This window comes from Anas platyrhynchos, chromosome 8 (assembly GCF_047663525.1).
Source record: "Anas platyrhynchos isolate ZD024472 breed Pekin duck chromosome 8, IASCAAS_PekinDuck_T2T, whole genome shotgun sequence".
Lineage (NCBI taxonomy): Eukaryota > Metazoa > Chordata > Aves > Anseriformes > Anatidae > Anas > Anas platyrhynchos.
In genome coordinates, this window is record NC_092594.1 from 23,058,554 (window position 1) to 23,073,970 (window position 15,417).

The 15,417-nt window shown below is 44.6% G+C and overlaps 2 protein-coding genes across 7 annotated transcripts in view; one reads left to right on the top strand and one right to left on the bottom strand.

The window, feature by feature from the left end:
• COLGALT2 (collagen beta(1-O)galactosyltransferase 2) overlaps window positions 1-2,024 on the top strand; it is a 148,582-nt gene extending 146,558 nt beyond the window's left edge. For all 5 annotated transcript variants that reach the window (XM_072041575.1, XM_072041576.1, XM_027463554.3 and 2 more), the window contains one exon: window positions 390-2,024. In XM_072041575.1, coding sequence (XP_071897676.1) covers window positions 390-666 — 277 coding nt within the window. In that variant the 3' untranslated portion in view covers window positions 667-2,024. The remainder of the gene's footprint in view (window positions 1-389) is intronic.
• A 4,717-nt stretch (window positions 2,025-6,741) lies between these two features.
• RGL1 (ral guanine nucleotide dissociation stimulator like 1) overlaps window positions 6,742-15,417 on the bottom strand; it is a 75,234-nt gene continuing 66,558 nt past the window's right edge. For both annotated transcript variants that reach the window (XM_038183154.2, XM_038183153.2), the window contains 6 exons: window positions 14,655-14,776; window positions 13,631-13,720; window positions 11,468-11,654; window positions 9,976-10,230; window positions 8,706-8,820; window positions 6,742-8,099 (listed from right to left, as the gene is read on the bottom strand). In XM_038183154.2, the coding sequence (XP_038039082.1) occupies window positions 7,912-8,099; window positions 8,706-8,820; window positions 9,976-10,230; window positions 11,468-11,654; window positions 13,631-13,720; window positions 14,655-14,776 (957 nt within the window). In that variant the 3' untranslated portion in view covers window positions 6,742-7,911. The remainder of the gene's footprint in view (window positions 8,100-8,705; window positions 8,821-9,975; window positions 10,231-11,467; window positions 11,655-13,630; window positions 13,721-14,654; window positions 14,777-15,417) is intronic.

Sequence of the window (15,417 nt, forward strand, 5' to 3'; positions counted from 1 at the left end):
GTGATCTCAAACCAGTTGGTGATGTGTCTCACTTCTGTAGCCTGGGTGGTCAGGAACAGGGCTAAGCCTTGTACTTTTTGGTTGTTTGCAGCAGAGCTGACACAGGTCAAAAGAGGTAACAGACCTGCTGCAGAGGGGTTATTTTGCCCACCCAGTGCAGGGCTTGCAGGCTGGTTCTGAGACATGTGCCTGTCTGCAAGAGAGGCTTTGTGTAGGTTGTTTGTGGTTGTAAGGTTGTAGAGTGTCAGACCTGCTTTAGACCCACCCTAGCAACTACCTCCCTGCCCCGGGACCTGTTTGCTCAGTGGATTGACTTGCATTTCAAAGTTATAACCAGTGGCACTGATGAACATTCACTCTGTTTCTGATGATTTTTCTTCCCCATTTAGAGCAAAGTACATGGAATACTATGAGTCCAGAGACTTGAAAGCCTTTTCAGCAGAACCACTGCTTGTTTACCCCACTCACTACACAGGGCAGCCAGGCTACCTCAGCGACACAGAGACCTCTACGATCTGGGACAATGAGACCGTGTCAACTGACTGGGACCGAACACACTCCTGGAAGTCCCGGCAGCAGGGCAAGATCCATAGTGACGCCCAGAACAAGGATGCCCTGCCTCCTCAGTCATCTCTCAACACGCCATCCTCCAGGGATGAGCTATGACTGCCTGCTTCCCCTGGGCTCTGTTGACAGCTGAACCTGCCTCACACCTGCTTTGCACCCTTGAAAGTTGTAGAGCAGCTGTTCGTGTGGTCTCCTTCCTGCTACCTGGAATGGCAAAGCAGGGTGGTTGGACCTGGTTGTGTTACAGCTTACCAGGCTGCTTTTCCAGGACTGCGGGGAGAGGAAGGAGGAAAAAGTGTTCCAAAAGGCTGAAAAAAGGCAGAGATCTGAACAAAAGCCTTTGCAAGCTTTTGTAAACAAACAAACAAAACAAAAACCTTGAACGACGTCTTTCTACAGTACATTGTGTAGAATACTGTATTTATGAAGATTAATATATAGAGGTGTACAAGTGTTAATACCTTTCTGGATAGCTGTAACTGGGCTGCTGTGTAACTGTTACTTCTTGTAGGTTTGTAGGCTTTTGTAACCCTGTTTGCTGAGAGAAACTGCAGGCAAGTGTTCAGGTTATTTGGTTTTGTTTTTCAAAGGGATCCCTGTCAAAGGGTTTCCAAAAATGCTTGATGCACTGGAGCGGTGCTCCAGTGTAGTGTCTTCTCCTTCATCACTCTTCTGCAGAATAACATTTCTGGCTCCCCTCTAAATTTAAAGACTTCCTAGATCCCATCCCAGTAGGTCTGCCAGTCTGGAACTGATATCTTGGCATGTCTAGAATCTTGGAAACTAGCAGATAAAGCAGTGGTTCCCCCATCTGTTTTTCTCTGCACTGTCTGAAGGGAACATGCCTTGCTTTCTCCCTGCCCAATTTATTCCTTCAGGAAAAGAAAGCCTGACAACCTTTTTGCAGGCCTGTTTAAGTAGGCCACAAAAACAAACATAGGAAATTTGATTTTTACAGTTCTGGTTACAAACTTCTTATGCTATCCTAATAGAACAACTGACCAAAATGTCAGTGCTGTCAACTGTACCATTCTCAACAGCCTTGATATAGAATTGTGTTACAGGACGGAAAGGCAACTTGTCTTGATATTTTTTCAAGTGAGGAGCAAACTGACTTGCCGTTGGCTAGCATGTCAGCAGTGTGTGATGTTGTTTTTTGTTGTTTTTTTTTTAAAGGTTTCTTAGAGGCCAGGTGATTGTGGACTACACTGCTTAGGTTTAGCTGGCACAGGTCTCAACCTGCAGGCACTTGTTGCAGGGGGTAATGTTCTCCTGCACTAGCAACCTGGAGACTCGCCTGCTGGCTAATCTGTACAGTTGAGTATGTGTGGTTGTGTGTTTTTTTATTGTTGTTTGTTTTAATAATTACTGATCAAAATTGTGCTTTCGGCTAAAGAAGACATGTTATTATTACCTGTCAGCGGGTCTGATAATACATAGAACCTGGTGCAAGACAAGCAGCTGTGTGTACTCTTCATTGGGTGGGAGCAGGCCCCAGCTGGGGAGGCCAGTTCTCCGCCTCTGGGCTGGCTCACGCGCAGCTGTGTTGAAGTGAAGTATTTTCCAACAAGCCTACTCTGGCTCTGGGAAGACATTGAAGCCCAAGCTAGTGGAGTCAAGAGTGTTTTCAGCTATGTTACTGTACCACGGAGTTGTTGGCCATTTTTTTGTACTGCAGCTATTGCCTTGAAGCCATGTTCCTGCTGCTGTTCAGGATGGAGCAGGTGGCCCTGCGACATGGTGAGTACGGAGAGTAGATCTGCCATGTGCCACCATGCACAGCCTGGGCTATTCCTCTTTGACAAGCCCTCCTGCCTCTTCCTTGCTTTACCAGCAGCAATGCTGACCTGTTTCAAGCGTTGTTGACCATGGCGATCCCAGAGACTTTGGTAAGAAGCTTAATGTGGCCTTCAGAAGTAGATCTCTGCGCTGGTGAGCATCCAGCGTATTGTCACGTGCCGCGATGTGTAAGAGTACGGTGTTGTGAAGCTTTTCAGTTATGTTGTGCTTCCCTGGGGACTGGGGCTGATTCCTTCAGGCTTTGGTGGTGCTGTTTGAGAGCTGGGTAGCTGCTAGAGCCGTGTTGGGAAGGGTGCATGAGAGGAGCAGGGCCCCAGCTTGGTGTCACTCCCTGTGGGCCTGCAGCCTTGCTAACCAACGTGCGTGCATACCTGAGACTGGCAGAACAGTGCGGGTGAGCCAGTGTGGGATGGGTGAGTGGCATCAAGACCAAGGCGTTTCCCTAATCTAACAGTGTGGCTGCCTCAGAGGTTTGTTAGAGTTATGCTGCGTGTCTCCTCCAGCCTCGTGTGCTTTTCTGGTCAGTGTTGGACCCATCTGTGTCTGAGCGAGGCCTGACTTCCTCTAGCCATGGGAATGACGTACCCTTGTGAGCACTGCTTTGGCCAGCCCTTCTTCTCCTGCCCTTTCATGATTATATTGAAGCAGTTCCTCCACGAACATCTTGGCTGAAAACATAGCTTGTGCTGCTCACGGTACTCTGTGCTTCATGGTGGGGGCTGGAGAGGACTGACTATAGGGGCATGTGCAGCATCCCAGCTCCCAGACCCGCTTGCTGGGCTGGGATGCTGCTGGGCCTGAGGGTGGGTGGACAGCAGGGCCTGGCAGCACGCTTTCCTTCTGCCCCTTCCCTGGGTGCTCAGGGCCACGCAGCAGGAGCATCACTGTGTGTCGGGGGAGAGAATGGTTTCTTGCCTCTGTGGGGGCTTGATCCTGTAGCTCATAGTGAGGAGGAGTTTTGTCTGAGGGAGGCCTGCACAAGCAGGCAGCTAGTGAAGCCACTGCTGCACTGGCCAGGCAGGAAATGGAGGTTGGGTCCCGCTGCTTTCTTTAACCTTATTGTAGCTCATTCAGATGATAAATAATAATAATAATAAATCTCTCTGCATCACCAATACAGCCTTTTGTGTTGGAGCACCGGGTGCTCCACAGCGAGCCCCGCTGATGTGCAGAGGTTGAGGCCATGCGACTGGGTGAGGCTGCCTCTGCTCAGCGGTGGGTGCTGCACGGCCGCCAGGGCATGGCTGCCTCTCAGCGACCAAGCTGGAAGCATGGCGTGTGCTGTCTGAAAGTGGTGCTGCTAGCAGAGGTGCTTTGGAAGCTCAGGTAAGCTTAGTTTTATTTAGTTTTGATTTCCTGGAGCCGAGTGGTAGCAGTTTATTGAAAAACGACAGCTGGGTTGGGTTTGTTTTTGTATTTCTTGTGTGTATTTTCTTTGAGTCGACTCTGGAAGTGCGTGTACAGGAGTTTGGTGTTTTTGAGGGGGAGTGAAACAAATTAAGAACGAAAATTATAATGAATGAATGGAGTGAATGCATACATTTTAGAGCAGACCTGGCCTCAGTCTCGCTCATTATTATTTCACATATAGATCCCTGCGTGTGTGTGTACACACACAATTTTTTATTTCTACATGTACATGCCAGATGTGGTAGATGGCAGTGGTTCTGCCTGCTATGACAAGTGCTGTTTTTTCTTGCCTCAGTTCCTTGGCAGGTGGTGCTCAGGCTTTGCCCTACTCAGAATGAGCTGTGTTTTGGAGACACAGGAGCCACTTGAAACACTTCTGCTGTTTTTCCACTTTTCACGTACTTATTTTTTTGCCTAATGTCATGAGCTTCAAAATGAGTGGAAGCAGGAGCCAGCTTGAAGCAGCCTCCTGTCTGGCTGAGACCCTAGTTTGCTGTGGGCAGTGCAGGACACTGGGGCACAGTGCAAGCGTGAAAGGGGTGTCCCTGCTGTGTCTTGCATGGGCAAGGGGGTACCTTGTGCTGCAGCCCTGCGCTTGGGAGGCCTGGCTCAGAGCAGGCAGGCAGATGTGGTCAGGCTTGGGATTCAGCACATGAAGTTGCAGGGTGAGGAGAGCGCAGCCCTTGTTGTCTGTATGCCCGTTATGCAGCTTGCAACTGGGTTTCTGTTAGCAGAACTTAAGTGGCAGGAATTTGCCAGGCAGCTTGGGGAAGCAAGGAAGGATTTTTTTTTTTTCCTTCTCTCCCTTCCTCACATCAGGTTTTTGCTCTGCTGTGGAACATCTGTGCTAAGCCCCAGGAGGCGCCAGCTGATGAAAATCACCCAGCAAGTACCTACTGTGATGGGGCTGGTGACAGACCAGAGGAAGCTAGAAACAAATTTGACAAAGAACAAGTAGCATGACAGCTGAAAAAAGCAGCTTGTTTGCAAGAAAGGTTACAATGACAGGCCCTAAAAATGATTATCTGCAGTAAGACTGCTTATAACCTAACAACTCTGTCTTTGCTTTTGTTTAAGAAGTGCTGTTTATAGTGAAAAATAGGGCGATACGAAATTCGTAGTTCACAAATATATTGTGTTTATCCTGAAGGAAGCCAAATAGGCTTTGCTGTTGGTTCCTAACCCTGCATCCATCTCCCCTTTCTCCCCACCCCTAGGTAGTTTAACGAGAAAAAGAAAGAAGTGCAGCATAAATTGGGAGTATTCCTTCTTTTGCCTTTGCTTTGCAACATGTGTGTGGCTCTTCAGTGACAAAGGACTTCCCCACCTCATAGCCTGTGGCAGATGGCTGCCGGTAGTTTTACACATCCTGCCCGATGAGAATGGCAGGTCAGCTGCAGGAGAGCCAGGAGGGTAAGAGGCAAAGCAGCTGTGATACAAACGCCCCTTTTTGTACTGTTGTGCAGGTGGCAACAGCAAAGGGTTCTGAGGCCAGGAGAAAACATGGCATGGTGGTGAAAAAGGGGCCAGGATGGACCACTCAAAACATTCTTTTTTTTTTTTTTCTTTTTTTCTTTTTTTTTTTTTTGTAGTAGCTTGCTGCAGAAATCATTCAGTGACCCAAAAGAGAATGTGGTTATGAAAAGTAAAATTTGTGTGTAGTCAACGTTCCCCAGTTAGTTGCAACAGAAACATTAAACAGAAAGCTTAGGAAACAGTATAAAATATTCCATAGAAAGCAACAGATTGGTGTGTTTGTGGTGGATGTTCTGGGAAGGCTTTTGCTTTGCTAACATTTACCTCTAGCCCTCAGCAAGTTCCTTGCATTCCTGCAGTGTGACCATGGAGGGTTCATGTGCAGCTGCTGCCACTCAGTGGGCAATGTGGGTGAGAGAGAAGTGACTCGGAAGCTGTCATTGTAAGATTATTTGTTTTTTTAAAGCACTACTATGATCCTGGTGGTGGTCTCAAACAATACAGAACTGCTGCTTAGGGGGATGTCGAAAAGTGGAACAACGCTGCAGGAAGATTGTAGCTAAAAAGTTACAGCTAAAGGTAAGAACAAGCTGAAACGCTCTCTTTCCAGGTAGTGAATGGCAGATGGGTTGTGAGAGCTGGAGAAAGCTGAGAACAGTTAAAACAATAAATGTGATTATGTTAAAGATGGGACAGTGATGGAAGGTGGTGTGAAACGTAAAAAAAAAAAAAAAAAAAAAAAGTTTTAAATGCAGGAGTCAAAATAGAAGAAAGTAGATTAACTTCAGACAACTATTAGTGAAAAAATGTTTATATACTTACTGTATAAAGATTACAGATAAGCAGTTAATTTTTTTAAAATATATAACCTTTTTTTTGGGCAGGGGGGCTGTCATTTAAAAATCGCTTTCAGCATAATATGGGCATGCACCCTCAGAGTTAGCAACGCTGTAATTTACAAAGGATACAGTACAGACATCAATGCACACTTACACAATAATGTGAAGAAAAACAATTTCTGTTGTAAAATTGTGCTAACTCTGAGCAAATGTTAAGGCTCAGTTATAAATTCACTCTCTCACCAGAAATAGTTTGAGTTTTTGAACTACTCAGGCTATGCCTGTATGGTGCTACTTGTGCCTAGAGGTCACAATCACGTAGTCACATCTTTGTGTAGTGGAGAACATAGCACAACCCACTGCTTCTTGTATCGTGAGTTTATCACTGATTGTTAAAGTAATCTGAGCCCAGTTTTGAAAATGGCAGCTACAGAACTGGTGGAAAAAAAGCCTTAGGTATGTGTAAAATTCAGTATTTGAGTTTATTTTAACTAATGCTAATGTATCTCAAAGACAGTCTGTTCTGTGAGGGCTGTTTACAATCCAATGTGTCAATTATGGCTTTTTAAAATCAAACCTCTGTCCTTTCAAGGAAGCCTGTGTTCTGGGAAGAGAGTCTAGAAAGATGTTACTTAAAGTTTCACAGAGAGTAGATGCTTAAATTCTTTATTCCAGCTGAAAGAATGTACCATGTCAGGAAATCCATTTAATAGATGTATATAAAGAGCAAGAGAGGTGGCTGGAGATTATGCATAATAATGCTACAACTATATAAAATCTCTGTTTGGTTGGGGTAATGCTAAAAACCTGGCTATTTCCTCTCAATATCCACTTTTAAAATAAAAGGGTTGTAGTTGCCTCTCGTGGAATGACACTTGGATTAATGCAGGCAAAATTTTGCTCCTGAAAAGTGATTGCACATTACAAAGAGGTACATCAGTCAGTTCAGAGTACATGCAAAAGGCATCAGGTTCTGTTGGAGGGGTTAGCAAAGCAAAAGGAAAACCGCACTGTAGTGGCATTACGACAAGCCCCAGATCCATACACGTAGTGTTTGTTGCCTTGGTCATTAACAAATCATGACATTCATCTGCAAGCAAGTGCGGTCCATTCTCTTAATGTTCTTTGGGGGAAAAAAATAAAAAGGGGGTAATTTTCTGGCTTTGAACAAGTGCAAAAAAGAAGGGTGCCAGCAGTGTGACAGCAATATGCGCACTTGCAGTTACTTCTTCCTTCTCCAGAGATGAGTGTTTTGGGGACATACCCACGTTGCTTTTTCATGAATGCAAATGCCTCCGGAGGCAGCAGTGGCTGGTGGCACCCAGTTCACCCACACATTCCGCAAACCAGGGCTCCCCTCAGGCAGCTGGCGGCTGGCCGGGATCTCCTGCTTGGTTCTGGCAGAACTGCATTGTGGCTTTTCTTCTCCAGTTTTATAAAAATAAATTTAGGCATTCTTGTTCTTTGTAATACTGGCAAAACAAAAATGTTTTTTCACAAGAAAAGTTAGGCGTATGTGGTATTCTGAAGACAAACGTTGCAGTCCTGTTTTCCCCTCTAAATGGGGCTCTCACCTTCCTAGACTAATGTGCAAAACAAAACGAAACTCTTAGTCTGGGCTGTCTCGTAAATCCAAGTCTGTCCAGCTCCAGGGGAGGCACATTTCTGGCTGTAGGTCTACCAAATGCTCACTTTGCATTTGTCTCAAACATTTTCAAAGTTGAATACTGACACATTCATCTGCTGCAATTCTGTAATACTGGATGGTAGCAAAGGTACAGTCCTCATTCAGTTCGCCTTGGTGTGGCCTTGCTCCCCCTCAGAGCGTAATTTTGCTGTTCCTGTTACTCCAGCACCCCCGTTTGGCAGTTCTGGGGAGGGTCAGGCTTGACCGACTCCTCATTTTCACCTGTTCATCGACTGAAGCTTTTTTCCGCAGGATGAAATCGAAGTTCACCTGGCTGTTCATGGCGTAGAACACGTTGGCGCTGTCTGGTATCACCAGCTCTGCAAAAAAGGGACAAGAGCGCATGTGAAGGTGTGGTATTGCAAACTGCAGGAGGAAAGGCAGGGAAGCAAGGGAAGCACGGTGAGTAGATGCGCACACTGACAGCTGGGGCAGTGCTGCCCCCTCTCCTTATTCTGCTGCCCCTCTTCAGCTGTCCCACAAAAAAAGCAGGTGAAGGTTGTGGAGGACAAGAGATGGAGGCCAGACCCAGACCAAGTCCAGCTGGGCAGAGGCCCTGGCAGCCACTCCCGGAGGAGGCTGTGCCAAAAACTACCTGCTTGCAGGGCCGGCAGTGCCACAGGGCCCTGGGCTGCCCTGACTCTGCCAGCAGCCCCCTGGGCCAGACTGTGCTCAGGGAGTGTGAGCAGCTGCGCTTCCGTAGGGCGCACTGCCATTGCGGCACACACACACAGGGCTGCCTGTAGCAAGTGGTGTGCTGACACGGGCTGTGCTAAACCACCCCCACACATCAGTTATCTGGGGTTTATTCTCACTGGCAGCTATAATAACATGTCTGTGGCATTTCCACAGTTGCTTCACATTTCACCCCTTCCTTCAAAATGAAGCATAATTTTTCAAGCAGCACCAGAGTTCTGCTTCCCTACCTTTATCCTCAGAGATGACCTGTACGAGCTCATACTCCTCAGCTGTATCAGATTCCAGGTTGTGCTTCAACATAGCTCTCTGGATGACAGCAGGAGTTTTGTCTTGGCTAGTTAGCTGGAAAAATAGATTTGTAATGAGAAATTCTGCTTACTTGCTTATTAGAGAATGATTTAATGATTACTAAAGGCCTGTCCTTTTGTAGCCCACTTGGTCTTGCAAAAGATTTTAGGGAACTGATAAATTACACCGGATCAGTAGTGAAGGAGTAGATACTAAGACATGATATGTGTGACGTTTGGTGGTGGTGTTTTTTTCTAATTCAAGGAGACAGATAATGTACTGGCAGACACAGCACTAAATCAGTGGCTGCTCCTCTGAGCAACCGCTCTGGGATGGTTTTTTTTCTTACTAGCCATAAATTCCACATAAATAACTGTCCCATCTGTTGTTTGCAGACATCAGTTAATCTGGAGTGTCATGTGCTAAATACCTTCTCTGACATTCTGCAGAGAATTTTGGCCTTGTAACTTAGTGTACTGTCTGCTGTGGAGGTGCATTGTGTCCAGAGCAGACACAAGGCTTGCTCCAGAAAGGTAAGATTTGTCTCTTGGTGGCAGAATGTGTCAGGCCCGCAGGGAACTGCTCTTTGCCATTTGGAGAGGTCAAGCCACTAAAATTGTGAAATAGCTGAATGTGGAAAAAAAAAAAGTTTTTTGTTTGTTTGTTTGTTTTTCCAAAGGCCTGAGGGACCCAAGAGAATTTGCTAGGCAGCTGATCTGCCTGGAGAGATCAGCAGTGGGCAAGTCACATCACCCCAGGCCCTGCACTCTCTCTGCTCTTGGCCTGGCCCTGCCGGTGTCAATCTGTGGAACTGCATCAAGGGAAAGGTGGGAACTGGTGCTTTTGTGCTCACAGCTGCAGCCTTTCAGCCACTCCTTACAGCTGCATGCAGCACTGCCTCCCTCTTGCAGCAGGGAGTAGTGAAGGTGTTAGTCAATAGGGGCAGAGGGGCATCCTGGGCCAGAAAGAGCCCTAATTTAAAGATTAGATAGTGCCACAATACTATATATTCAAACCTCTTGCTTATACCATGCTCAACATACTTTGATTTTTAACATTTGTCATTTTTACTTTCAAGACAGTTCTGATTAGCTGGCTCAGCAAACAGGTGTTTTCAAAACTAAAAAAAAACACTTTGTGTTTTAGCAATCACCCAGAATGAAAAACTTCACTAATGATAAGAGTAGTTTGCTGTTCCACACTGCTCACCATGATGCTCTTGTACATATTGCCGTTGTTGTCTTCCACACTGATTCGGATGATGCACGTATCTTCATTCTGCTGGTTGTAAACAGGAGGCAGTACTGTTGAGGTAATGGATGTCACAGAGATAGAGCGCTTGTGGATCTTGGGGTTGGAGGACAAGAAGGGAGGGGATGAAATTACGTTGGTTAAAGATGACACCCCTGAGGAAGACGTGTCCATGGAGTGGATGGAGGAACAGGAAGAGGAGGATTCTGAGAGCTGTACAACAGAAAGAAAGAAAAAACACAGAAACTTTACATTTTGAATGTGTGCAAGGTGTCATTCTAGAGGAAGAAGCTGAGAAAGCAGGAGGTGCGTACAGAACCTCAGTGATCTGCACTTTTTCCAGCCTGGCAGGGGTATTCAACACCTCTAAAAAATTAACTTGATTAATTTTACTGTTTTAATGCAAACCTCCTTCCAGGTTTATGTACTGGACACTGTGTGCTGCTTGCTTTCCCACCGCTCTCAGGAAGAGCAGGCCAGGAGGTGGCAGCAGAAACAACGAATGAAATGAAGTTTTGGGCTCCCAGCTGGGGACAGATGTGGGAAGAGCAGAGTGCCGTGCCACCGCTGCTTTGCAGCAGGTCCCAGCCTTTACATGAGGAACTGGACTCAAAATTGGTATGAAACACTGTCCCACCTCCCTGTCCCCTCTCCCCACCACCACTGTTTTTTGAATATTCTTTCTGACTCCTTTTTCCCTTACTGCTCAGGGTTTCACCTTTCCCTTCATCTGCCTTGCTCAAAACCTGCTGACAGGACCTACTGCCTCTCCAACTTGTTCATCAAATCCACTGTAACAACTAATCAGCTAAACTATTTGAATAGTTCAGGTGTATGCCAATGTCTGGAACCTCAACTTCCATTTGATTTAAGAACATTAAGTGCAATTTAATTTAAAATATCCATCAGCTAAAACCCAATATACCAATATACAACATCCTTACCAAAATATCCCTAAAAAGGTCTTCAAAGCATTTTTGTATGAAAAAGTTAGTGTCTGCTGATAGGAAAGACCTTGTTGTGGATCACCTCCATCAGATCCTGTCTGCTGTTTTCCTGCCTTTATAATTTGCTCCAAGTTAGAAATGCTGCTAGTCTGCCCCCATCCCTCTCAAACAGTGTGGTGGGGGACTAAGAGAAAAATTAACCTCATGCTCTTCCAGGGCCTCATCTAAAACAAAAAAAAAAACATCATCAGGCACCATAAGAAAATATGGTTATAGGGAAGGAAAATTGTAATCTGCCCTGTATCCTGGCAACACAAAAGGGATTATACAAAAACTGACTGGACTGCTTCCATTTTTACACATTTATTTTTAGACTCTCTCTTCTCACTGAAAGCAGCACGCTAGTCAGGACTAACAGGCCTGGGAAAACATCTAGTTCCTCCCCGCAGTATGGACAGTCTGTCTTGGTGTAATTTATGCCAGCAATGAGTCCCGGACTGTACCTTTTTCTGAGGCTCATCAGGAGTGTCTATGGGTGTGATGCAAGCTTCCTCAGACTCGGAGTGATTAGACTCACACGATGAAACACTGACCGAGTCCATGCTTTCACCAGAGCTCCCACTTGGAGTAGACTTGGGTTGCTCTTTGGTGGGTGTACTATTGGTGATCACCTCGGAACCTAAGAACAGTCTAGTATAGAAGACAAAGCATAACAGTCAGTGAGTAGAAGTGGAACAGAGCTGGGTTGAACACAGCTGTCCTTTGGTTCACAATCTTTTGTACCATTCTGTTTTTCTGTCTTGAGTGGCCTATTGTTTTCATTTCCTCTACATTGTTTATATGATTTGTCAAGAGAGTTTGTTTAACACAATACTTTCTTGGCCATAAGTTCCAGCTGCAGGACCAAAAGGAGAGCTAATGCCGTAATATCGTAAGTGAGGCTTCTTTTCAGTCTTTTTAAATTTTGGACTGCCAGAAAATGATTGATTGTAAATCGTACATTTACAAACCTACTTAAGAGGCTTGGCAGCTTGCTCTGCCTTACTGATTTGTGCATGCTGCTGTCACAGCCCTGTTCCTCTGACACAGGTCAGCTCCAGATATACTCAGTCGCTGCAAGTAAGTGAAAATGCGTGTGACAGGTAATGTAGGCCATACACTGGGGAAAGGTCTTCAAAAGGCAGGTTCATCTGTGCTGCAAATTTTTTTCACTCAATTAAGGTGCCACAGATACCAGTTTCTCTCTAAGAGTCTAAACAGACGTACACAATGAGGAGATCACAGGAAAGTGTAAATTACAGGCTCTCCCTCTCCGAAACTCATTTCTAAATGCGGGTCAAGTAATTTTAAAGGAGTGTCAAAGGAAACAAGTTTGTATAATATACAAGGCAGAGACACAAGGTGACTTGGATATTATGTCAGCAAGCAGTTAATTATTTAAAACAATTTAGAGTAGTGTCACTTGGTCGTTCCAGGATAAATTATGGCAGTCTTTTCTGCAGTATTTATTTGCAAAATACATTCAGACTGTAGATGAAACAGTTCTTTACACAAAGACTGCACAGTGCAAACAAAGTTGATAGTACAGTAAATTAAAATACTAGAGCCCTGACACACAGAAATGAGAGCCTAATCAACAGTGATGATTGGTACGCACAATTTAGGCATGCACCAAAAGAGAGACTTGTGCAAGGCCACTGAGAGTTGAGGCACTGCTTTCAAAACTTACAACAACCAACTTGCATGGACTAAACAAAACACTTTCCAAACAGCTGTCATGTTTCATTTTTATTGTTTTGCAGATCAGAACACAAAACTCTTGATTGAAAAATCTTTTTTCTTTCAGAGCCTAACCTGCAGTAGTGCTACTCTGAAATGAATGGCTGCTCGTTCTAATGAGGAAGCCAAGTACAAGAACCAAGTGCTCTTAAATTCATTTTCTCCCTCATTTTGATGATGCCACTGATACGTGGGAGTCTCTTCATATCTCCTGTCACATCGGGTTCAGAATGCTCTCTTTTAAGGTATTTTTCCTTTGGCTCTTGATCTCTGCTTTCCTTGCCTGTAGCTTTCCCTGAATTCCTGCTAGTCTCTTGTTTCCTGTGTCTGCTTAGCTGCCTGCCCCTGTTCTTTACCCACCTCCTGTCTGAATCTTTAAGGTATTAGACTAAATTGGACCATGGCCCTATGATTATTTCCTTCTGTAACCTGAAGGCAGTTAGGCTGATTGTTTCTATTATCAATGCCTTTTTGCCAACTTTAATTATCACATTAAAATCCTGCAAGAAGTTTTTGCATGTGTGTAGTAAATTAGACTAATGATAGGCCAAACTTTATCCTCATTTACTCTGTTTTGCTTCTGCATTCAGGAAATTTATTACACAACAGATACGGAATTTATAATCCACCACCAAAACTGTTCCTTCTTTTGACACTTTATAAAAAGTCTTATTTGTTTCTAATCTCTTTCATCATTAATAAGCCTTATGATTAGTTATAACAATAGAAAAGCACAACTTCAGTCAGAACTATAAGTTTATAGCTGATGGTGTCTCCTTAAAGTGATGCAGTGACCAGGTTTTTCAGCTGGTGAAATGAGTACTGCTTGTTTAATTTATTCTGGTTTGTACTAACACACCAAAGGCCACTAGCCCAGTCATACTCACAGGCTGAGCCTCTTCACCATGCTTTTCCGAGGTTTTGGTGATGTGGTGCTGGTGTCAACAGCTGCTTCAATCTCACATGAAAGGCTGTAACTGCAGAACAGAGGCCACTGGGTTAATTTTTAAAGCTAATACCATTAGTTATGTATGTCAAAGTAGCAATATTCAAGAAATTTGAGAAGTCTTCAGTTATTTCCACTTCACAGAAGGTTGCAACCCCACAAAGAAGAACGTAGCTCTGTCCACATTTTACCACAGTAAAGGGGTTATTTCAATCCTTTAAAATAGTTTTAAAGACTAAAAAACTATTTTTTTTGAGTGACTTTCACCATTTTATTAAAAAAAAAAAAAAAACAAAAAAAACACAAAAAGCTTACAAACAAGCAAACAACTATTTAACATGAATCTAGGACAAGCTGACCTGGTTTTTGACCATAACTCTTAGTACAATACAGTATGCATAAGACTGTGCTTATTCTCTAAGACAGTACAGCAGCATGGTATTCAAATATCTAATGGAGATATTAAAATGCTGTAAATAAGTTGTATTAGGTTCATCTAGCAGTGTGTGCAATAGCACAGAACCCGGCAGGACTGCAAAAGCAAGCCCAAACACCCAGGATCCATTATCCATTTCTCTGGTGAGTGCCCAGTGAGGTCTGTGTTGCTGTGGCTACCTGCTATCTATCTGCATCCAGCAGCCCAGCGCTTGGGGACTGCATCTCAACATCCCTTGGGATCATCTTCTGAGTGTGCATCTGGGTGGACAGACAGGCCAGACACAACAGACTCTCATATTTCAAAGTCAGAAACCACATTTCCAATCTCAAAACTAAACCCTACTAAGTGTTGGACAGGTTTTCTACAACTGTTTAGCAGCCAGCAGATGTATTTTCCATATTTCCACTATCTGAGAGCAGCAGTATATTTAAGTTCCTGTAAGAGGATATCTAAAAGCTGACGTAACTCATCCGGGTGGACATGGGGTAAGAAAAGCCTGCTTCACCAGCTGGAGTGGAAACCTTACCTCTCCTCCTCGGTTAAAAGCTGCTGTCTCCTGAACCACTGTATGAATTTTTGGTCTGGTGTCATGCAATAACTGTTACATGCAGATTGCAAGAGCTTAATTTGGGCAATTACTTCAAATTCCTACGAAATAAACAAACGGGAATGCTATTTAGAAAACAAGATAAAAACAGACTCATTCATATACTAAACACATGCAACAACAGATCCAGGAGAAACTTAGTATGACCTCAGCTTCAGTTTCAGCTAAGTAACTATTTCAACAATCAGTTTACAAACAATGAAATCTGCCTTTTTTTTTCTCCCCCCCCCCCCAGCATCCTTAACATGCATTGAAATATGAACGTTTTATCAAAGACACACAAATTAGAAGACAAACACAAGGAATCATACTTCACCACTGAGCTTTTCCCAAGTACTAACCCAAGTGCAGCATCAGTGCAAACAGGCCAAACAGCAGCACTGCAGTTTGTCCTCCAGGAGCAAGGGTAGCACACAGGTCACAAGTTCTTCAAACTACCCCACCTGCTCGTATCAGGCCTGCACTGGCTGGACCAGAGCTGAGAAGAGCTCTGTACTTGGGTGGTTCTCAGCCAGGGAGCAGGGATAAGAGTTAGGGTGCCTGTGATGAAAGCCAAGTCCGACTCTCCTTGGCTTTGAACTTGAGAACACACACTTGCACCAGGTAAAGACAAAATGCTACCCTTGATGTGTGCTAATGGAACATCACTTGTGTAACTCCATTTGTACACACACTTGGCCAA